At 35.2% G+C, this 25,636-nt stretch overlaps 1 protein-coding gene across 6 annotated transcripts in view; it reads right to left on the reverse strand.

The window, feature by feature from the left end:
• LOC109714487 (kinesin-like protein KIN-UA) overlaps positions 1–25,636 on the reverse strand; it is a 29,529-nt gene that overhangs the window by 3,326 nt on the left and 567 nt on the right. The window contains exons 2-15 of one of the 6 annotated variants that reach the window (XM_020239134.1): positions 19,876–19,976; positions 19,580–19,702; positions 18,836–19,021; positions 17,450–17,671; positions 17,184–17,337; positions 12,735–12,884; positions 12,296–12,384; positions 5,684–5,896; positions 5,234–5,368; positions 3,028–3,207; positions 2,486–2,593; positions 2,265–2,393; positions 2,027–2,162; positions 1,833–1,925 (exon numbers count right to left, since the gene is read on the reverse strand). In XM_020239134.1, the coding sequence (XP_020094723.1) occupies positions 1,833–1,925; positions 2,027–2,162; positions 2,265–2,393; positions 2,486–2,593; positions 3,028–3,207; positions 5,234–5,368; positions 5,684–5,896; positions 12,296–12,384; positions 12,735–12,884; positions 17,184–17,337; positions 17,450–17,671; positions 18,836–18,991 (1,765 nt within the window). In that variant the 5' untranslated portion in view covers positions 18,992–19,021; positions 19,580–19,702; positions 19,876–19,976. Of the gene's footprint in view, positions 1–1,832; positions 1,926–2,026; positions 2,163–2,264; positions 2,394–2,485; positions 2,600–3,027; positions 3,208–5,233; positions 5,369–5,683; positions 5,897–12,295; positions 12,385–12,734; positions 12,885–17,183; positions 17,338–17,449; positions 17,672–18,835; positions 19,022–19,579; positions 19,703–19,875; positions 19,977–25,636 lie in introns of those variants that run through there. The other 5 variants (XM_020239133.1, XM_020239132.1, XR_002217386.1 and 2 more) reach the window with 5 other exon arrangements.

The raw sequence follows: 25,636 nt of genomic DNA on the forward strand, positions 1-25,636 counted from the left end.
CTACACCTAGACAAACATGCAGCACTACCCTACACTTGCAAAGTTGGATAGAATCCTCATGTCAACTAAATGGGAACTAAACTACCCCCTCACTAAAGTACCGCCAAGCCGCAAATCACGTCTAACCACTCCCCTATCATTCTATCAACTGGAAACAAAGCCAGGCTCCATATTTTCCAATTTGCAAAAGTTTGGTCACCAGGGAGGATTTTATACAAAGTGTACCAAACTGGCGGCAAGAAGTTCAACCTAAAGACTCAACTATATATTAAACTTTATCACAAAGCTAAGACATTGTCAGAGCAGAATAAAAGAATAATGTAAGACCAAGTTCTATAGCATCTCGAAAACCAAAAAGAATATGGCTGACGAAATTCAGAAAATTGATGTCCGAGAAGAACAATAATATGACACAAAGTAACGACCAGAAAGGTCATTCTCAAACAGAAAGTAAATGCTATTATCAAAGAAAAGAAGATTCTATAGAATGTTAGAGTGAAGCAACGGTGGCTACTTTCATGTGATGGCAACACAAAGTACTTTCATTCGATGGTGAATGCTAGAAATAGGAACAATGCAACTGACACGATTGAGGAGAACGGTAGATGACTAACCAACAAGGAAGATAAGCAGGATTACTTCTTCCAAAATTTAAGCACATCTTCGCAAAACAAGAGCAAGAAACAACTACTCATGGAGACCGGAGTAGACTCTTTCTAAACCAAAAAAGTAACTACTCTTGACCAACTGACACTGCCCTTCTCGCTAGCAGAAATCAAGAAAGCAACCTTTCAGCTCAGCGTAAACAAGGCAACGGGGCTCATGATTAAGGACAGCTGGGGAAAGAGGGGCTGGAGATGACACTGTTCTCAGAGGGTATGAAATTTGCAACCCGAAGAAAAGGGAAAGGATTCAGGAGCTTAAGGACCTTCTCTCCAGCAAACAACTGTCTAACAGCCTAGACACAATCGTGGACAGCTAAACAACAATTCATCGTAAGCTTGCTTTAGAACTTCCTCTCTAATAGAGGGATAAGAGATCTCACAACTAAATAAATCTGTATTTTTTATAATCCTAGTCAAGGTCAAAATCTTCCAATGGCTAACACTGAAAAGGAGTCTAACCGCCAACTATTTGCAAAAGCAAGGATAGGCTGGCGAACAACTTTGTGTTCTTTGCGCAAACAATTCAGAGACTTGTGGCCATCTCTTCTCTTCCTACATTTACTTCAACTACATACTTTTCCATCTAAATGACACTTTGCCCATAACCTAGCACTTGGTAGGAGTCTGAGAGCTATGGGAAAATATATCTACTCAAGAAAACTAAGACAAAGAAGAGAATGACCGCATTATGCTTGCTGCTATAACCTCTAGCCTCCTCTTTTTTCTTGTTTTCTTTCTTTTCTTCGTTCTCTACATCTTGTCTTTATTTTGTTCTGTTGTTTCTTTTGTTGTTGTTGTCTTCTTTTCGAGGTCCTAGTAGCCTCCCTTTTGCAGCCAAGTTCAATTTCTAAATGAAGAAGCGAGTAGCGAACCATCTAAAAAAAAAAAAACTATGATACAAAACAGTATCTGTGAAATTAGAGTACAAAGTGAAACATTCTAAAAAGTTTGGAGACATGTAATTTACCCAAAAAGAAAACAGAATAAATCACTAAAAGTGTCGGCTGTACCACCATGCAAATATCTTCATCACAATAAATAGTTAAATATAAAATGAAAAAAAATAGAAGACTTAAAGGACAAATCTATCAATATTCACTACGGCATAAAATGATAGTTATGTATGTCGCACAAGAAAGAGAGAAATAGGCTATGCAATTTTCATACCTTCAGCAGCAAGATTAGCAACCACTTTCACAGCATGGATTTGGACGTCCAAGTCTTCAGATCTTAACAATGCTAAAATATTTGAAAGCCCAACTGAAAGCAAATTACCAAATAAAAATGTATATCAGAAAAAATAGAACCCGCAATGAAGAACTAAAAAAGGAATATAAATCAAGCATAAAGAGGCAAAAGACCTTCTTCAAATATCTTTGATATAGTATCCCTTTGACCAGATATTGTCTCCCTTGTTTTGATTGGCCTAGGCATATAGACTGCATCACCACCACCTAAACTTGATGCAGATCTGATCATACCGTATGTCCCTCTAGACTGTCAAAGTTGTAAATATTTAGAAAACCAGCCTTGCTAAAAGAAAACAAAATACATGAACAAGGTCACAAAAAATATGATTATTCAAAAAAAGCCAAGAACCTCAAGATCGGCATTGTTTTCACTAAGAGCTTTTTTCAACTTGAGAACTTCATCTTCAAGACTCTTCCGGTATCGTGCTTCATAAAGCACTTTCTCTTGCACAGATTTAAGCTCTTCATATATCAACGCCTGATAACCTCAAAGGGGAGGAATGACAAAATGTTAAATCCAAGCAACTTCATTTAGAATACATTTGACTGTGTGGGAGTTCCATTTTGCACCTTTTCTGATAATAGTTCATCATTTGTTTGTTGTAACAACTTGATTTGGCTTGTTGATTCTTCCTTCAATCTTGACAGTTCCTTTTTTATATCTTTGGCTATATTTTCCTGCATCTGAAGTAGCTTTATCTCTGAAAATTATTTTTTTCGGGGAAATATAATGTAATTTATGATTTGTTAAAGGAGAATCAATTTAACAATATTTTTGTGGTTTTTCTCTAATTAGATGAAATGCAGCAGGATTTGTGATGACAAGGGTCCATTAGTAGGATGAGGAATGATATAACTCTGAGAAAAGAATAAACCAAGAAAGATTTTAGAGATACAAGGACAGGAAGTTCCCAAGATCAAGCAACAAGAAACATATGAGTTATTTTTACATAGAAATTAAATAACCAAGGAATGCTAGATGCCATGGGACAGCACAGGAGCATAAAAAAAGAAACAAAGATATTCCAATATGGACTTCAGATGCATGAAATATCTGCTAGTGGCGGCCAAAAAAATAACAAATAACATGCGCTTATCCATTAGTGCTATACCTGAAGCAACCTTTGAGCCTCACTGAGGTGCTGCTTTGTTTCATTTAGTTGCTTCTCTAAACTTGCAGAACGAGATTGCTCATCTTCAAGTTGCTTTAGTAACTCAACAATCTTTTGCTCATGCATCTTAGTGGTATCCGCAAGAACCTTCTGATACAAGGAGTTTTCAAGCTGTTGCTGCTACTAACAACAAAACCAAAAATTAGAATTCTTATCTAGAGATTGACAAGAATCAAGTATAATCTTAAGGAGAATCTAGATAGAGACTGATATCTAATGCACAGTATGACTATATATGTACCCCACTTACAGGTCAATTACAGTAAATACATGGTGTTTCTGTAATTATTTTTAAGCTTATAATTCTAAAGCTTGACTGAGCAGCATGAATTTCATATTCAACATTGGTCGTCAACAAGAAATAGTTATATGACCAAAAAGAATGCCGATAATAGCATTAGCATCTCACACTTGCAACTGTTATGTAAATTTGAGTCATTTTACAACACAAACGAGTAATAGAAAACAAATTTAGGACAGTATTTATTGAGATGAATTCCTACATTTTGGTAACAGAAAAGCTAACATACTAATTAACATCCTTGGATATTAAAATTTGAAGTCAAGTACAAAAGAATAGGTAAACAAGGATTCAAACACTCTTATAGTAAGTATCTCGTCCACACAATCTAACAGAGGACAAAAACTAACTTTGACTTAAACTTCTGCCATAAACTAAACCCAAAAAATTTGAAAAGAAAGCAATATTTTTTCAGAGCACGTGGGTGGAAATGGAGACCATGTGCACAAATCACTCAACAAGGTCGGAACTTGAACTTGGAAGTGAAACTTACACAAAGTCAAAGGGTGCAGACGTGCAGTATTAAGTGGAATTTAGTATTACAAATTCTAGTTATGGCTTAGATGATATTCTATTATGTGGTCATTGGGCGAAATATTATTAAGATGATTTCCTACATTTTGGTAACAGAAAAGCTAACATACTAATCAACATCCTTGGATATTAACAATTGAAGTCAAATACAAAAGAACTGAATAGGTAAACAAGGATTCATACATTCTTATTGTAAGATATTATCTTGCCTACATAATAACTGATGACAAAACCTACCTTTGACTTAAATTTCTTCCATAAACTTCACCCAAAAAATTTGAAAAGAAAAGTAGTTTTTTAGAGTATGTGGGTGGAAATAGAGACCATGTGCACAAATCACTCAACAAGGTCGGAACTTGAATTTATGAAACTTGCACAAAATCAAAGGGTATAGTATTACATGGAATTTAGAATTACAAATTCTAATTATGGCTTAGATGATATTCTATTATGTGTAATATTACATGGCCATTGGCCAAACTATTATGATATATTAACTATGAAATCTTGGCCATGTAATTAGACTTTTTCTTTACTCGTTGAATGGACAAATATAGGTTCATTAAATTACATTCACTGAGTGATATGTTATGGAAGTAGTAAAACAACTGAATATTCTGAGAACAGACATAATTATTAGATATCAACATATGGAACATCATTGTTACATATCAAGACTTCCCCATCATGAAATAAGGAAAAAAAAAAAGAATAATTAACAAGCAAGAAGGCCCTGATGAGTGAATTAGGTAAATATATTATATCCTATTACCCATAAATCAACCATCTAGATGTTGAAAAAGATGCACTTTGGCAAGAGTCCTGCCCAGGGATTACTATGGCTTTAGTTGTATGTTGGAAGTTGCACCTTGTTGAATACAGTTTTAAGCTTACATAAGCATATATTTAACACAACTACATCTTTGACTAAAATTGTGCATTTCAGGCAATGAACTCTGCCAAAACAAGTAATATCATATCTTTTCTTCAAACTTCCAGATCAATCATCATCTTTCCCTCCCTCCCAAGTATCAAAATATGTTCTGCTTCAATAATATTCGTCCACTTTTACTTCAATTCAGTAATCTACTGTAAACTTCAACATAACTATTAACGATAAACTAATGAACACACACAAGGTATAAAGAAAAAAATAATACTTAAAAGAGTCAAGCAGTCCATTTCAAAGATTCACCTAAATAATAAATTACAACAATAGTTAACTCATCCAAAGCAACATCGAGGGTACCAATTCAAAATGAGAAACACTTTAGAAGATAAAATAAATGTCGAGGAAGTAGTTGAGATTACCTCATTATGCTTCACAGACGTTTCTAACTGAATAATGTTTTCAGACATTCGATCTTTTGAAGCTTTCTCAGTGTTTAAATCTTCTTTCAATTTTTTAATCTCCAACTCTAGATGACTCTTTTCTTTCTCCAAATTCTGGATATCAGAAAATTGTACATTGTAAAAGTAAGTAAAAAAGAAATCAGAAAAGACAGATAAGAATAAAATGCAGTCTAAGAAGCACAAGTAATGAATTTCCACCACTTACGGGAAACCAAAGTATTTTCGAAACTTTTTGTCCAATAACAGTTGCAAAATGGAGTGACACGTAATTATAACATGAGCACCAAGAATAAATTTTATAACACATTCGAAGAAAGAAACATAGAGCAAAATGGAAAAGTATTTACTAGAAAATGCTGTGAGATATCCATAAGTCTAAATACGTTACTTTGAGATGATGAAGAATACCTCAGACTTCACAGCAAAGTTCCTTTCGATTTCAGCTAGGGTTGCTTCATATTCTTTTAGTTCTTTTTCCATGTGCACTTTCTCATTAACTCTAAGTTTTTGCTGTCTATCCAATTCTGATGTAAGATAATCGACCTGGTACTCAAGTTTCCTGTACAGAGTCTCATAATCAACTTCCTCCTTCAGCTTTACAGTGTTCACTATTTTCATTGCCTGAAATCATCAAAAACTACAAAAGAGATAATCCAACAGGAATTGCAACTGATAGACCAAATTATTCAGGAATCTAATTGAGTTCAAGAAACACAGATAAAATTAAGGAAAAAAAGAAAATATTATGCTATCTGTTGTCACAAATTCTCAGACAACAGCAAAGCAGTCAAGGATTTCCAAAGTAAAATTGCTTATAGCATAGAACTACGATGGGGAGATTTAATCCACTTACAGTTAGGATATCAAATAGGCAAGCCAACAGGAAACTAGGTTACGTGGCATGGACGTGGGACATAAGACAATACCAATGTTCCAAAATGCGGTATGCGGTTTTCATGCTGTTCCGCACAACATAGCGCATATGCGGTATATGGGTACATACACGGACGCATATGCGATCCAGCTATTAAAATATTAAAAAATATTTAAAGGTATTAAATATATATATATATATATATAGAATGAGGCTACTATACTATCTATAGTACCGGAGCTCTGGTACTATAGTCTTGTTTTCGATTGTAGGGTGTTCAAATTAACGATCCACACTGTTAAATATAATCTAGGGTATATGAAGTTCTTAGGAATAAAATTTTAGCTTTTTTCAACATCGTTTATTTAGTAAATAAATTATGTCAAAATGGACGGTGGAAATTGAACAATCTTTAAAATTTGAGCATAGGACTTTTAAATTCAAGATCAAGAATGTTGACCTTGATCTAGATAGTTTAAAGTATTTTTTATCAAAATTTGAAGAAATTTAGAATCTTCTACACCATTATACTCCAAACTCGCCGTAGTAGCCATTGAAAATTGACAATTTTGAAATGGTTTGATCATAAAGTAAATTATGTCGAAAAAATATAAAATTTTATTTCTAACAACTTTAAATATCCTAGATCAGTTTTAACGATGTGGATCGTTGATTTGAATACCCTAAGATTGAAAACGAGACTATAGTACCAGAGCCCCGGTACTATAGATAGTATAGGAGATTAGCTCTATATATATATATATATATATATATATAGAGAGAGAGAGAGAGAGAGAGAGAGAGAGAGAGAGAGAGAGAGAGTTGAGCTAGAATGCTATCGGTAGCAAACGGGCTCCGTTGCCACCCATTTGTTTTCGATGATGGAGCTTGCAAATCGACGAACGGCACCATTGAACATGATCTATACCACTTGAAGTGTTTAGAAATCAAATTTCATATATTTTCGATATTGTTCTCTTATCCATCGAGTGGACACAAAAATGAATGCCTGAAAATGAATATTCTTTAAAAAATGATGATAGGAGTCTTGTAGTCAAGATCAAGAGTATAGATCTTGTTTTAAATAGTTAAAAGAATTTTCTAACAAAAATTCAATTGATTTGGATATCTTTACGCCGTTAAACGAGGCTCATATCGACCATTAAAATTACAAATTTTGAAACCCTTTGATCATTAAGCAAATGATGTCGAAAAGATTTGAAATTTGATTTCTAAACACTTCAAGTAGTATAGAACATGTTCAATGGTGCCAATCGTCGAGTTAGAGGCTCAATCATCGAAAACAAATGGGTGGCAACGGAACCCGTTTGCTATCGATAGTATTCTAGCTCAACTCTATATATATATATATATATATATATATANCCTCTTATCCATCGAGTGGACACAAAAATAAATGCCTGAAAATGAATATTCTTTAAAAAATGATGATAGGAGTCTTGTAATCAAGATCAAGAGTATAGATCTTGTTTTAAATAGTTTAAAGAATTTTCTAACAAAAATTCAATTGATTTGGATATCTTTACGCCGTTAAACGAGAAAACGGCTCATATCGACCATTAAAATTACAAATTTTGAAACCCTTTGATCATTAGGCAAATGATGTCGAAAAGATTTAAAATTTGATTTCTAAACACTTCAAGTAGTATAGATCATGTTCAACGGTGCCGATCGTCGATTTAGAGGCTCAATCATCGAAAACAAATGGGTGGCAACGGAAATCGTTTGCTATCGATAGTATTCTAGCTCAACTCTCTCTCTCTCTCTCTCTATATATATATATATATAAATGTTTCCTAACAAGGTTTGAGTACAGCTACTCAATGTTGCGAAACCCGAAATTGCACCATTGCAATTTCCAAGAGTTGGAGGGCTATTTGGCATATTGTAGCAGCCTATTTATACCCTCTTTCTCCCCTCTCTTCACTGTGTATGCAGCAAGCTTGGAAGAAATGTGAGCTCTTCTCATTTCATCTTCTTCTTCCTCTTTTCTTCTTCCATTTTCTCCTATTCTTATAGTCATCTTCTTCCTTCTGCCTTCTCCATGGGACTTGGAGCACTTTGAGCTAAATGTAGAGCAACAGGCTTTGAAGGGAGTTGTTTGGAGCTTCCAATCCTCAACTTTAACACTTGAGCTTGATTTTAGAGTTTGGATTAAGGTTAGTAATCTCACTAGACTCTCTAATTAGTAGAAATTGAGAATACTAGGTGATATTTCTAGTTTTGGAAAAACTGGGTTTATTTTGGGAATTTTCAAATGCCGGCCTTTAAGATAAAATTGATTCATTTAGAACACCCATGTAGGTTGGAATTGAAGCCCCAACACCTTGATTTGCTGGATTAGCAAGGATTTCTTGCTTTGAAGTACTTACCACTCATTTTTTCCTTATGATTTTTGAGGAATTTGAGATGATGTTATTAGGTGGTTGTAACCCTAGGAAAATTCTTATAGGACTAGAAGAGAAGAGAGGACAACTTGTTTGGAGGAAACAAAAAGATTTTGGCAACTATCCGATAACCGAAATTTGTGAACTTCCTCTATGTCTTCTACTCTTTTGATAGTTCTGGTTCTTGTTCTAGCATGTTGATTGAAATATTTGTGGATAGTTTAGCATGAATTCTTATCATTCTATGCATGCATTTTATTGTACATGAGCTTCATTGATAGTAGAACCAAGGATTTAAGTGCCACACGGCACGGACATGTATCGCATGTGCCGTACCGTGCACTTATAGAAGGGGCTCGTGGTATGTAGTCTATAGCCGAGGGTTATCATATCGCGATACATGTGCAATACCTTGCAAGATTGTGGTACGTGAGATGTGCCATGGTACGTGCCACAATGTATCGCTAATTTGTTCTTTCCCGATTGTTATTCCCTTCTCTCCGTTTTCTTTAATTTAGTTATCTACCGACTCTAATCTTCTCTATTCTAGAATCTAATCTTAATCCAATCTAGAATTACCTAATCTAATCTTAGAATCTACTACAACATATATTTAAATTTATCTATTCTAATTTATAATTACGATACATAACCAAATCTAATCTAGAATTATCTATTAGAATATTAAATATAATAGAATATAACTAATTAGATTTGATTTACGTAATTCCCAATTACCTAAATTAATCTAACCTAGTTTAAAAATTCTAATCTAAAGTTACCCTATTTAATCTAATATAGAATCTAATCTAATCTATTCTGTATTTAAGTTTCCTAATCTGATTTAGTTTAATCTAATCTTAAGTCCATAATTACTTAAGTTGTTCTATTCCAATCTAGAATTTGTAAATTAGCATAAATATAAAATAATTTTGATTTAGTGTCATTAGATATATTAGAATATATAGTTGATTATAGTAGATTATATAGCTAATTTAATTTGACAATACCAGCAATATTTATATCAAAATTATCAAATAAATCTTGTATCTGCAGATGACAATATGCCATCGCAACGATTAATGTGGAACTAAGCAGTCATCTCTATGTAAATATGTAAATTTAAATAATTATTGTATTAGTGAATTTTATTATTGTATTTTAATTTCTATTCTTTATAAGTATAATTAATATCTACATATAAAAAAGCTTATCACTATATTAAGGCAAGTGTAGTAAGCTATACATAGCTAATATTCATAATTATTTTAATAAATCTTTCAAAAATAATATTATAAGTGTATATTGGGACTAAAAAAATTAAAATAAGCTAATGCCAAAACATGCCACTAGGAGGTCATGCGTATCCATCGGCACACTTGCATGCTGCATGTTGGCACGAAGGCGTGCCAATGCTGTATCATGCCAGGCAACAAACCACACACCCTCGTGCTAGGACACTTTAATCCTTAAGTAGAACCATTCATTTGGTTGAGACATGAGTAGTTTTTCTATACATGTTATAGTTGAGTTGAGATCTATGTTCCTTTTTATAGTTGATACATGATCATGATACTTACTATTATTTCTCCTTGAAAGCAAGTTGACACAAAAGAAAGGAAAGTGTAATTGTATGTGTCCAAAGGGTCGAATATTAAAATTCTATGCCTTTAGACATGATGTATGACACCAAAGCTTGCAAGAGCCAACTATGCTCACTCACATATGCCTAAGAGGGTCACTCCCTCCAAGCCAAGGCCCTCCGAAGATATAGCCATGTGACACCATGCCCGCCCATGCTTGATTGAGTGCCGATTAAGCCATCGTAGGGGAGGCTCATCTCTAGGGTGATGCTGACTACTACAAGACCATGAGGCACGGTGCAAGCTAGGACTTCACTTTATGTAAGTCCTCGAGAGATTGGATACAATTTGGTAAAACTCGATAATTGAACATCAGTACATAGTTGATGCATTAATAGTGGTTGAGTATTCATGTTAGTTACTTCACTTACTTAGAAGTGTGATAGTAGTTTATCTACAGTTTCAGATCAACTCTTTTATTTTAATTGTTTATATTCAGCAGCTATATCAGTCATGCCTCAGTTGACCTAGTGGAGTAATACGCCCCTTTCGGTGGTGGTACCCATTGGAAACTATATTTAATAGTTCCCACCTCTATTGGTTGATTGTTTTTATTTCAGAGCCCTCTAGCACAGAAGAGGCCCAAGATCGCAGCAAGGCCATCAGTCTAGCTAGAGCCTCCCAACTGTGACTATGTAAAGGTGAACCTGATATATCTTTTATTTTGGGATCTATGCATATGAGAGATGGCTATGTTTCTATTTTAGATAGATCACTTGTGAGATCTCTATGTATGGATTGCATTACATTTTGAGATGTTCTCCGTAAAGATTATGTATGTGGAGGTTATTTACATGTTGGAGTTATATGGATATAAATCCATGTATCTATGTGAGAGTCGTATGCAAATATTAAAACTAGTTTTAACTTTATGTATTATGCTCTGATCACCTTGTGTAGGATGTATATATATCATCTTGGTGGATATCATGGATTGTAAACACCATGTGTGTACCAGGGGGTGTCCTTGTGCACACGGCGGGTTTGTGCACATGCCCGAATAGGCTTCCGCTAGAGCCTCGAGGCATGACAAGAGAGATAACTAGATTATACTTATATGAAGATAATTACATTTATATGTATTATTATTAACTAAACTTGTATGAAAATAGATTTGTATATTTATAATCTTTAACCAAACAATCTCATTCAAGATTGCTTTTTAACCCCACCTTAAAAAAACATCACAAATGCGGCCACATATGGGCGGCATATGTGGGGCCGCCTGCTGCATGTGCAGTCGGACTGCATATACGGCCAAATGGGCTGTTTTTGGAACATTGGACAATACAACTCAAACACGACAACTTGGCAACTTCAAAAGAAGTTAGAAAACAAACAGGGCCAAGACAAAAGCAAACAAAATGTAAATTTTTAGTATAATCAAGCAACAGTCCTTTCAACACTGTTGATTTCTACAACCACTTAAAGCCTAGATAATAAATTTTCCAAACATAAGACTAACTATACATAAGCCTTGTAGACTTAGTAGATAAGATATATCGGATTAGATTTTGATCTTTAAGTTTCTATTCAGATAAAAAAAAATATTAAAGTACTAAACACTAAATAATAATTGTTGTATATGAAATAAAACCAATATCAGCATATTATTAAACTGAAAGCATATTGTGATATTAAAAGTTATCTATTCAATTTAACTGTGGATTGATCTGCACTAGTTGGACAAAATCGATAAAAATAGCAAAGCAATTTCTCAACGATATTTTATTGAAACAGATTGCTTTAAAAGTTGGAAGATCAAGCAGAAGAATGGAGACTCTTAGACGAAGTGCCTGCTTACTTATTCCAAATATTAAGAGTGATAAAAACATTGGATAGGATTGACTTATCTTGCATCCAAGAGAGGAAGTGAGGAACATCTCACAGTAATAAAACATCTAAAGTGGTACTATAACAAATCTAGTTTACCCTAAAAAATGGCAATTTTATTAAGCTAATTTGAAATTTTGGAATTTAAGTAGTAATGGAAACAAAAAGTCATCTTTTAAATAATCAAGAACAAAAGCAAGGAGCTAATTCTTGGACTCCTAGAGAGACAATATGTCAATTATTTGTTATCAAAGTGACTTACCCTCTGACTGAACATAATTGTGCTGGAAGTTTCAGAATAGTGCCGTGCAGACGGACCAATTGTAATTATAAGAGAAGTCCTTGCAGTGCCTGCACAGTTAGAAAAACTTTATATAATTGTTCGTTGTACAATAAGAGAAATTAAAAAGAAAACTGCAGCAAAATGTGTGTTCTACTCATCTCAGTGCCACTTCCTGAACAAGAGAATGAAACTTATCAACCTTCATCAGGTAAATAAAAACACCTTTGGTAAACAAAACTCTAGAGAGATTTCTAATTCCTAGAAGGGAATAAAACATAGTAGATAGAGAGTACTCTAGAAAAACCAGTAATAAAAACACTCATGGCACAGGAAAGAGGATCTTGCCATCACATATATGTCACAGCAGTGGACAAAATAAGGCCATATGGAAAAGAAAGAAAGAGCAAAAGAGAAGCACCTCCAAATGAATCACGAAGAAGCCTAGTAAGCTTGGAATCTCGCGTTGGTATATGGGGACTATTCTCAGCCAATGCATTAATACACTTTCCTAGAGATGTAAGAGACAGATTGATAAATTTTGCCTCTTCAAGCATGTGGCCTTCACTGCCTGCAAATTGAGACAAATATTATCAAGGTGATTGGAAAAAAATAATAAATGTAACAACATAATGAAATTGCAATAGAAAAAACAATGAGCCACATATGATTGGTTTCTTAGAAGATATTTACAGAGAATTCAGCGAATCCTTATAGAACTTAGGATTTTTTCTTTCTGAAATAATACGAGAACCAAAGGTTCTTGTCATGTCATCTATAGATATATTAAAAGTTGGGTTTTACTGTAGCCACGTGTCGATTTCTCAGGGCCCCGCTCCTTCCATCCCTTCGCGAGCGCGCGAGGAGTGCGGGTTGCACGCACGCGGCAACACAAGCGGGCGCGGGCGCGCGAGGGGTGCGAGGGGGTGCCGGGCGCGGGTCGCGCACACGTGGCAGCACGGGCGGGCCCGGGCGCGAGCGGGCGCCAGCCGCGGGTCGCGCACACATGGCAGAGTGGTGGGCGCGGCGCGGACGGGCTGCTCGAGCGGGCGCCAGCGGCGCGGGTCGTGCGCGACTCTCTCTCCCCCCCTTTCTCTCTCTTCCCCTCTCCCTCTCCCCCCATGGGCGGACACGCGAGAGCGCGAGGCGAGTTCGGGCAGGCGGGGCTGGCGCGGCGCGGGTGGGCGACTCGACCGGGCCCCCCTTCTCTCTCTCTCCATCTCTCTCTTTCTCTCCCCCCACAGGCGGGAGCCGGCGCGGGCGCGAGGCGGGCGCGGCGCAGGTGGGCGGCTCGAGCGCCCCCCGTCTTTCACTCCCCCCACGGGCGGACGCCAGCACGGGCACGTGAGGTGGGCGCGGCGCGGGTGGGCGGCTCGAGCGGCCCCCCTCTCTGTCTCTCTCTCTCTCCTCCCACTGGCGAGCGCCTACGCGGGCACGTGAGGTGGGCGCGGCGCGGGTGGGCGGCTCGAGCGGCCCCCCTCTCTGTCTCTCTCTCTCTCCTCCCACTGGCGAGCGCCTACGCGGGCACGTGAGGTGGGCGCGGCGCGGGTGGGCGGCTCGAGCGGCCCCCCTCTCTGTCTCTCTCTCTCTCCTCCCACTGGCGAGCGCCTACGCGGGCACGTGAGGTGGGCGCGGCGCGGGTGGGCGGCTCGTGCGGCCCCCCTCTTTCTCTTCCCTCTCTCTCTCTCTCTCTCTCTCTCTCTAAATTTAAAATGTAAAATTTTAATATTTAAGTTTAAAAACTTTACATTTCAAACTTAAATTTAAAATTAAATTTTTAAAATTTAAAATTTTTTTACTTAAAATTAAATTTAAATTTAAAATATAAACTGTTGAAGTTTAAAATTTAACTTTTAAAATTTGCAATTGAAATTTTAATATTTGAAATTTAATATTTGAATTTTTTAATTCAATTTATAATTTAATATTTAAAATAATGAAATTTGAAATTTAAAAGTTAAAACTTAAAATTTAAAAATTTTATATTTTATCTTAATTACTAAAACTAAATTTTAAAATATCCAAAATTTAATATTTAAAATTTTTAAATCTAATTTATAATTTAATTTTTAAAATATTGCAATTTGAAATTTAAAATTTAAAACTTAAAATTTAAAAATTTTATATTTTATCTTAATTACTAAAACCAAATTAACTAAATTTTACAATTTTACATTTTTAAACTTTAAATTTTCAAACTTTGAATTTTAAAATTTAAAATATAAAATCTAATATTTGAAACCTAAAATTTTAAATTTGATATTTGATATTTAAAAGTTAAAAATAATATTTAAAATCTAAGTCTGGAAGATATTTATTTGAAATTCATCANTTTTTAAATCCAATTTATAATTTAATTTTTAAAATATTGCAATTTGAAATTTAAAATTTAAAACTTAAAATTTTAAAATTTTATATTTTATCTTAATTACTAAAACTAAATTAACTAAATTTTACAATTTTACATTTTTAAACTTTAAATTTTCAAACTTTGAATTTTAAAATTTAAAATATAAAATCTAATATTTGAAACCTAAAATTTTAAATTTGATATTTGATATTTAAAAGTTAAAAATAATATTTAAAATCTAAGTCTGGAAGATATTTATTTGAAATTCATCAATTTTGAATTTTAAATCTGAATAATAGTTTAAAATTCAACTATAAAATCAAATTTTAAATTTAAATTTTAAATCAAAAATCAAACTGAGATTTAGGTTGCCGATGTTGATCCGCCGCGAAGCGCGGGCCCTAAACTAGTTTCATTAAAAAGGTAAGAAAATGGTACAAAAGATAAAAAAGATATACAAATAAAGGTAAATTTTAAAAATTTAAATTAAGTTTAAAATTAGAAGTGCGCCTGTGGGCTACTCTCTTGTGTTCACTCGGTATCAGCAAGAACTAAGTTACTTCTGTATTTCTATAAGTTTCCAAGTAATAAAGGATGGCTTTTGTTGAAAGTCCTATACCAAACATTGGCAGTTTCTGCAATGAAATTGCCAAGCTGATTTTGATTCCTGCATTTGTTTCTAAAAATGCGATTGTTCCACTCCTTCCATAGCTCCCAGCAGTAGCAAATGAAGAGAGCATCCTATTTCGATCGATTATCTTTGTCCATTGTGTTCCTTGTCGCCTTTCAGATTGAATCAATATTATTTTCCCACGGTTGTTGTAGTGTGGTCATGGGGCATTTGCTTATTGTACAACAGGTTATCCATACTCAATAGCGAAGGTGCATCCAATGAATAGGTGCGTAGTGGTTTCTGCGTCTGCTAAACATAGCATGCAAACTTAGGGTTGCAGCCAATTTCTTTTCGCCAAATTCTCTGTTGTTAGAATCTTGTTGCGATAAAGAAACCACATAAAGACTTTAGTTCTCGGAGTGGTGCAGCTTTGCCAGACAAATTTAGAGGTGTCATCAATGATACCTCCAAAAGAGAGAATTTTGTAACATGAAGTGACTGAGTGTATAGTACTTGACTTCCATCTCCAAAGTTCTCTATCGTGTTCGTTATTGGGCGCCATATGATTTAAGTGTGTATATAACTCCTCTAATTCATCATGAGCTTGTAGTGTTAGAAGACCAAAGAAGTTCACACACCATTTCTTAGAAAAGAAGTTAAAAGCCTTATGAACTATCATGTTCTTCTTGAGAGTAGCATCAAAGAGGTTGGGAAATCTCTTGTTGAAAGTTTGCTCGTCGGCCCATCTCAAAGAAGTTAAAGGCCTCATGAAATTTGTTACCATCCCCTAACTTCTAGCAGGTCGAACACGCAAAGAAGTCTTGCATTTCACAGATGGCCCGCCAAAAAGGAGAAGCAAAGCTGCAGCTCGAACAGGTTGTATAGCATGGGATTCTTCTTCGGTAGTAGAGTTTTGAGACTAGTTTGACCCATGGCAGCTCGCTATAGGAGAAGAAATGCCACCACCACTTGGATAAGAATGCTAGGTTTTGTGTCTTAATGTTCTTAATTCCAAGTCCACCGAACTCCTTTGGTTCGCACGCAGTTTTCCAGTTAACCAAACAATGCCCATCACTAATATCTTTCTTTCCTTTCCAAAAGAACCCTCTTCTTATCTTTGCAATCTGGTGAATGACCCAAGCTGGTAGCTTGTAGAAGCTCATGAAGTAGGATGGTATAGTAGAGAGGACTGAGTTATTGGAACTTAGGATTGATCTTGAGAGTTTCGGAGTTCAGGCTAAACTTTTTTACTAAATGTCTGAAGAAACAGCATGTATTTAAATTGAACCGATGGAAACTAATTCACCCATGCACTCCTTGATTAATGTACTAATAATATAAGACCATTAAGATATAAGTCCAGTTAAAGTCCACTATAATGGTTTCATTTTAATATGTATTCAAGTTGATGCTGGCACTATATATCATGCTTGTTCAGTTTCTCAAGATTTGATCCCAAAAATGTGAATTAAGTAAGATCTAAAGTTAAAGGTTGATACGGGAAGAATTGCCTAGTCACTCTCTAACCTTCAGACTACTAATGAATAAGGTCCTTACACATAATAAATAAAAAATGGAAATTTGGCTTAGATTACTGTGGATTTAAATTCAATGCACTAAGAGGCTAGCGTTCAAGACAAATACAAAAAAATTAAGATCAGAAGCCATGTAGCAGTTTTCTAAAATATTTCTATCTTTACTGATCTATGACGATAAGCAGATACAATCGAACAGAAAGAATAGTTGGGGTGACAATTTCCAGAAATTTCTGTACAAAGTAATAGCATGAGCAGCATTGAGTAGGTATTGTGAATGTTCTTAAATGTACACACCATAATATCATTAATGGATTGAGACATATATTTCATTTTATTGACAAGCATCTAAAGTATAAAAGAAAGGCATACCAGATTTGTCAATTCTTTCTGATCCTGCAAGGTCAACTATCAGTAACTTGCTTTTCAAAAGAAGCGGTATGTGACGAGAAGATGACTCATCTGAAATAGCCACAGAAGAAGTGTCATTTTCCTCTTTCTCTTTCAAAGATCTTTGGATGTGAACCTGCGCAGTGTGAAGCACTATAAGATAATAAATATAACATAGATGAAAATGTCATAAAAGACTGGGAATATGTTTGAAACAGAACAAAAACAGTAAGCAACCCGATACGCACCACCAACATAGCATGACTTCGTGATGATTCAGTATTGAGCTTAGTATTTGCAGCATGGCGATTTGCCTCGCCAATTTGCAGCAGCTCCACAAAATGGTCGAGATTCCTTATGTCAACTACTGCAGCACCGGGGAGGGACACCTCACCAGTCTTTGGATCCTCAACGATAGGAATATTAGTCTTTTCAGGTGCCAGTAGATCTTGTAATGATTCTAAATACAACTAATTAAAAAACAAAAATCAGCCATTTATTTCATATATAGTGAACAAAAAATAATCCATACAGGATAATACAGTATGCAAATAGTCTATTCGATGAGGCATAGCATGTAAGCATTCTATTTTTCTCTTCATTAGATTCCTTTTTTCAGTTTCAAAATCACCTTCTTCTTCATATTCAGAGTAAATCTAATTGTAATATTTAAGTGCAAGGCTTAAGACGATTTTAATTTCCTTTCATAGCAATGTTACCACATGGTACTGACCACTGACTTTTATAAAACTTCTCAGTACTCTCAAATTCCAATGTACTGATTATCATGTCTTCTTTAACTGTTAAATTTTCATTATTGTGATTCAAAGGTGTAATGATATTTTCAAAAGAGAAAATATAAAATCAAAGGTTTAAACAAGTTACAAGTCACGCAAGAACATGCAAACCGAAATTTCAATGTCATATGCAACATGCTACAGTTTTTCATGAGATCAAAGAACAATGTGCATTTTAAATACAACTATATAAGCAAGAACGAAATGAGAAAAAGATTGCATCACATTATACTACTGAATGATTTCTCTGAAAAGTGATGCATACACCCACATATGCACCCGAAATGCAGATGTGGTGGCATCATTGCCCTGCATAGGTCGCATCTGCATATGGTTCAAGTGACAATGTAATGAGCATATGAGTAAGCAGCCTGCTATCATATAATTTAACTGTATACACAATCAATTAAACTTGACATACAAACCTCCATAGTTTTGTTTTTACTGTCTCATGCTGAAATCAGTTATTGCTTAATAAATTACTTGAAACTTGGCATTTTCTTTAAAGCATACAATGCCCAGCAACATAGAAGTATTTCTTAGGATTTTCATAATTTTTCTATCTATTTTATTGTTGTCAAAAATTTTTACACTTACTATGTTTTGTTCATTTTTATTGTATCTCATAAGGACCACATATATGCTCGAATGTGCACCTACCTTGCACAAAAGCGCAATGAAGTACATTGGCCGCCCGCAAGCCTCTTATGCTTTAAGACAATGTCATAAATTAACCGCTAACTGAAGTGATTATGCCTTCTACTAGAAACCAAAAGTAAATGACACCCAAACAAACAGAAAATAAGTATAGTAGTCTGAGAATTATATCTACAAAACCTGCAAATAGGATATCGCCACGCTATCAGACCGAGAAGAGGTACTAGCAAGGATATCTTCCAAAGCTCTCACCATTATACCACGTTCTGAAGGGTCGTCTTTCCCAAGTCGACCAACTGTATAAGTTTTTCCAGTACCTGTTTGACCGTAAGCCATCACTGTTCCATTATACCCATCTAACACACTCTGCAAAAGTACGTCAAGATAGATATATGTTCAAGAATGAAATAAATCAAGGTCCAATATAAAAAATGCTCAGCACCATCGAAAATAAATGACTTAGCATTCAAACATTGTCTAGATGCAGGGCACCATTGGGGTACACTACAAGCTTTCAGCACTTGCACCTCCTGTACGAGCCAACCAGTATCTTGTTTTGTACTGAATTTCAGATTCCTATATCTGTTAAGTTAATTAATTTTAAGACCATGGATACCTGACAATTGATGATGTTGCCTATGTATACACTTTTGGAAACTATGTTTCTATTTTGGATCTGGTTCTTAACCAGGATAAAATTCTGCAACAGTATGGCAGGTTGGGGTAACGTTTCAGTGGTTTCAGATCAGAAATTCTAAAACTGAAAATTAATTAAATAAAAAAAGAAAAGAGTAACGGAAAATAAAAACTTTGGAAATTGTAGTTGAAATTTTGCATGCAACTTCCATTTGCACCACACATGTTCTACAATGTTGGCAAATATTGTATGCAATAAAAATGAAGCATCAAAATTTTGCCACTTGCCTCCACTACAGGTTTCGCAACAACTTCATACACCCGCCGCTGAGAAGCGCTTTCAGTGAAAACTTCATCAAATTTGTAGGACTCGGAATTCCAGTTATTTTTCCTTAATATGAGTCTCTTAAGCTGCAGATCACAAATTCAACGAATTGAATCAGTTACAAATTTCCAGCATGTTACGAATAGGTCAAAAGCTTCCGGGATTTAACTAATAGTAATATTTAAACCTCAGGATAAAATTAATATCAATAATAAAGTAAGAATAAAAAGGAGAAATTTCAAGAGTTCAACTAGGTGACCTCAGGCTGCAATTCAACACAGCTGGCGAAGTCTGAATCATTAGGGAAATCCTCAGCATTCCTAGGCCGAAGTCTAACTGCAACTCTAACTCTGCCAGCATCTGTTGAAAGAAGACAATTTTATCAATTTCTTGTTAATATAAGGAATAGATGAGATGATGTTCAGTGATAGCAGAAAAGTACAGGTGAACATGAGAATGTATAACCTAGAAACAAATTGAAGAAATATTTTTCTAGAAAGAAAACGAATTGAAAAGGCCATCAGCATATATACGGGATGATATGTATATTTTCAGTAAACCAGCATAACAAGAACTTCATGCCTAATATATGGTTGGCCATCGAAATTAAAGTGTCATTAGCATGCCAGTAAGATAATGCTCCAACAGAAGCTCGCTAAAAATTAAGCCTTTTGAGATATTGTTTGATTCTGTTTCTTAAGATTAAGTAAGAAAGATACAGCTATAGGTATAAACATGTAGTGTATTCTCATAAATATGGTGATTTATGCACTTCATAGCCAAGCCTAATACATTTGGCAAGACTCTACATTGAAAAATTGTATATCATGGTGACAAACCTACCCACAATTAAGAGACAGGCCATTTATGATCCTTGTCTTCGAACTCTGATATTCATGGAGTAAATATATTGTATATCATGTTTGGAACTTGGAAGTGAGCATTTTCTATTCCTAGAGCTAAACAGTCCATTTTGTACTTTTGAAATATTATTTCAAGCCATACATTGTGTTTCTGATGGTGATTAGTACCTCATAAAAATATGATGCTTTAATGAACATTCAAAAGGTATTCTTATGTTGGGAATAAGAATCAGCTGGATGAGACATCTAATAAGAGACTGCACAACCGATTATAATATGAGAATTATAAAAGTGACTCAACTTAGAGGAGATCTTATTCCAATGTACAAAGAAGCCAAAAAATGTACGGCAGAGTTAGAATGTTAGATTGAGAAAGAAGATGAAGAAGAAGAGAAAGGAAAATGGAAGAGACAAAAGATTGATAAAGGATTAGAGTGCTTAATAAATTTTCCACATGAATAGACCTAGGAATAGCCATGCTATTCATTTTCAAGAAAAGTCATCTGTCACACATTGTGTAATCGGCGACTAGTTCCAACTCTTGAACTAATAACTTGATAATATTATATAGGCAATTAGTCCCATCAATTTCAAAGCAACAAAAGATATTTATATATCATGTCTTTCAAACTTGATAATCTTTAGCCAGGATTCTTAACTAATAAAATAATTGGGTTAATTACTCACAAAAAGAAGTTCCATATGTCATCTTCAGCTCTGATTCAATAACTAGACTTGACATTCAATTTCATTCTAAATATCTTAACTTTGTATCATAATCAATTATTTGGTATTTCCACCTCGGTAAGGTCAAATGATTAATATGGCCTCAATAGACTTACAAACTATATGTGTAACACCCCAATAGTCTCACATCAGGTGGAAAAATGATTTTGATTGGATTATATGAGGCCTTGCATGCTAGTTGTAATAACTAGGCTTAAGCATTTTGGATTGGTGGTTCGGGCCCAACAAGTTATTATTGCTAGCGGATTAGGTCGTTACAATTGGTATCGAAGCCAGGTTACCAGCCAGAAGTGTGAGAGCTAAGTGTTATGCGGGACAAAGTGTTACACCAACGGCTTTGGTGAGAAGCACCTCTTGAGCCGGTAGAAGCCACCTCTAGAATCTCACATTTCCTGATAATTCTGGTCTATATGTTTGTGATCTGGATTTGGACCTGATGAGTATATCAGGGTCTAAACGGAGAGAGTTTGTAACACCCCAATAGTCCCGCATTGATTCTGATTAGAACATATGAAGCCTCCATGCTAGTAATAATAATTTGGCTTAAGAATTTTGGGCTGGTGGGCTTATGTATTTTGAAATTTGGACTTTTTGTAATTTGTATTAGTAGAGAGGCTCGATTGCATTTTGTACATATTAACCATAATTAACTTTTGGCCGTCTCTCTCTTTTGGTCTACTGCATCTCTTTTTTATCTCTCTCCCACCATGTGCCATGTGCACTTCTCCCTCTCATGCGCGCCCGCGGGCTCGGACTCTCGATCTTTCCTCGTCCTCTATCATTGTTACTGTCGTCGTTGGCCGCCATCGTGCTTCTTGATCATTATGGGCACTATTTTCATTCACCATCAATGGCACTTTGATCCCTATCTTTTTCTTCTTCGTGTTTGAAAGGTTCCGTTAATAGTTTGATATTTGGCAAAAAAAAAATAAGTGCAGCCTATATACTATATTCTATAGATAAAGGATCAAATTGATAGAGAAAGCACCGTAAAGATCAATTAGCGAGCTATTGAGTTGATTTCATTAATGGAAATTGTTTGATGTAGTGAGTGCTCTAGTTGTTTGCCGTTCAAGAATTCTTGTTTAGGCAGTTCATATCATCCATACATACTGTTTTGATTTAAGATTTCAATTCTTCCATATTTCAGCAGTAGCATATCGTTCCATGGAGCTAAGGTCCAAAATATGGAATAAACAAGTGTTTCCACGGCTCTACCACCCAGTCAATCCTATTCCACTTCGGGCAGAAAAAATAGAGAGCTCCCCGTTCCTAGTTCTCCTGTAACTGGATTCTCTGGAACCATGGGATACTGTAGTTCCAGGATTGGATTTCATATTCGAAAAGAGGGCTCAGCGGGACTAACTTGTCATATTCGAAAAGAGGGCTCAGCGGGACTAACTTGTTTCGACCTAGGATAATAAGCTCATGAGCTTGGTCTTACTTCACTTCAATTCATTGAATGATAAATGACTACAAGTGAAGGAGATACACGATTTAAATAATGGAAAATCTAATATTTCACAATTGTATCTAGAATAACTGGAAAGGTGGAAACAAGACCAGATATAATTTGATCGTTATGAGCCAATCCAAAATCATTGTAGAACGGACCAATTATTACACTCTTGCTCCCATCAGGATAAATCTGACCCCGGGGACAGACAGACCGGCAAAATAGCAGTAGCCACAAATATGATTCTCAATCAAAGAGAGGAAAATGTAATATGTGTTTATGTAGCTATCGGTCAAAAAGCATCTTCTGTGGCTCAGATAGTGACTACTTTCTAGGATCGAAGGGCCATGGAATTCGGATAAACCCATTGTACAATATGGGAATACGCTTGTGAATGGGGACACATTATTATGATTTCCTTGTTCCTGAAAATATTATATCTCCTAGACGTCATGGATCCTCAGGGTCCCAAATGAATTGGCTTATTCGAAAAAAGCCTTATTCTTTGGAAGATCTATCTCGTGTCTGGTACTGCATAGTTCCACTATGCAAGAACAAGTCAAGATTTCCCTGATACTCGATGTCAAATCAAAAAAAAAATGGAGGCGAAAGATACCACAACAATGTTTAGTAAAATATTTTTCTGAAATTTTATAATCTATTATGAAACTTAGTGCCTGGATAAATATTTTAAATTATAATATCTCTTGGTATTCTGCTATACTAATGTTGGCCATGTCAACATATACTCTGTTATAGAAGCTAGCTTCAACTCTGTATTGCGCCTCCAGATGTCTGCGCCTACTAGCACCTCTGTTCTATTTGCATTGTTGACGTTTCTGCTCTGTATATGCACTTTTGAGTGCCTTTGTTCTATATTTGCCCCTACGGGTGCCTCTGCACCCTGCCAACGAGTCACTTTGTTTAGTTAGTTACCGGAGACTTGTTTTGAATCTCGTCTATTTTCAAAAAGAAAGCACTGTTATTTTATAATCTTTATATTTGATATGGGTTTGACAATTCTGATAATCTCTATTTTTTGAATTTTTGTGAAAGAAAAATCAGTCGCTTAAACTGCATATCTATATAAAAGTTTTACCTGAGAGCATTTAGTTATTTTTATGTGCTTAATTCGACTAATGTGGTGTATCGTTGATTACCAAGGTTTCGTGATTGTTTTGCTGGGGGAAAGGGGTAGGATCGAGTGAACGCTTGCCATAGTTTGTCATTCGAGTTACTTTTTGTTATTTTTGTCTTTGCGTAGTTAGGTATATGTTGGTTACTAGGTTTTCTGAATTATCGAGATTTATTCATTTTTGTTTTGTTCCCTTCTTCATACCGCGTAATTAGCGATTTTTTGTGATTATCTTGCTGCCTATTTCTTTATTGGGTTCTGTAGCCTTGCATATTTGCTATTCTAGTAGGTATGCAGCGTCTATTACGCCTTGGATTTGGTGGAAGCCAATTGTAACGAGACGACCAGCTAGCAATAATAACTCGTTGGGCCTAAACCATCATCCCAAAATGCTTAAATCCAATTATTATTACAAGCATGGAGGCCTCATATATTCTAATCAAAATCATTTTTTCATCCGATGTAGGACTATTGGGGTGTTACAAAATGCATCAGTTGTTGGCTGAATTACAACCTTAGTCCTACAAATAAGAAGATTGGGTTGGGCATTAGCATGACATAACTAGAAAAGACCAGGAACAAGCCAAACCCCAACTGAACGTGGATTTGGTGATTGTTCATATATTACATTTAAAATCTAGATAGCTTTAGATTCCTACACTATGTGAAGCTTGATGAGAAATTGAAACGCTACCAAACTAGCGTAAACTGAATCAGATTGCACTAAGCCTATAACCTGGCACAAGCAAGTCTATGTCTAACGCCAACGTTGTAAACTGAATCAAATTGCTATAAATGGCACAAGCAAGACTAAGTCTAACGCCCAACATACTTTCAATAGTTTCTCAATGTCATACATAAGATATAAATTTAACAATCTATTTAATATGTTCCACTTTCTCGACATATGAATTTAGCTATTTCAATGTCTCAATTACTAATATAAAATTTTATGATTAGGAAATTTCTTTGATTCAGTATCAAGAATGAGTGAATCAGCCTCTGCCACTTCTAATTTCTCGTTCTGTTATTTTCATTATTTAGTTTGTCATTTGGTTCTTTTCATTCTTACTTCCTATCAAAATATTGTTTGTATGACTTTTTCTGCATTTTTTGCCCATTTTATATATCCTCTACCATTACTTTATCATGTCTCCTCTATGTAGTCTTCAATCATGCAAATATGATAAGATGATATGATCATCACTCAAAAAGAGATCAAAAAATGGAATAGAAAAAATAAAGAAGAAAAAGAGTGCAAAAGAACCTACTCCCACAAGGTAATTTAGGAATTAAATTGATACTCACACGAGCCATTTTCAAGCCTTGGTAGTTTTGAATGGAAAAAAAAAAAAAAAAGCAAAATTTTTGCAAGAAAATTTATCAAGTCTGCACCTCAAATAGCAACATTCATCATGCTACCAGACTGTTTTTTTTTTTTTTCTAAATACTGTTAGTTACTCCTTCGAAGTGTTGCCATCCAATTACAAAATCTTAACTACTCCATTGCTACTTATAAAATTTTAAAAATTAGTGCCACATTTTTCTTTATACAACCACATTTTTATAACCACCCCCAATTACAAAAATGCTAACCTTTTGAACCTACTATTAACTTCCAATACCGAGCCCAAACCACTTGCATCTCTAACATCTTCAAATATACTTCATGAGAATAATACATTACTGCGTCATCTACCGCGTCACCTTTCCTTATGCCTAGTAAAAGCAAGTATCTTCCAAGCCAAATTTGTAGCACAATCCTTCTTTTCCCTTACCAACCTTCTTCACACAAATTATATCTCAAACAACATAAAAT

The sequence above is a fragment of the Ananas comosus genome, linkage group 8, assembly GCF_001540865.1.
Source record: "Ananas comosus cultivar F153 linkage group 8, ASM154086v1, whole genome shotgun sequence".
Lineage (NCBI taxonomy): Eukaryota > Viridiplantae > Streptophyta > Magnoliopsida > Poales > Bromeliaceae > Ananas > Ananas comosus.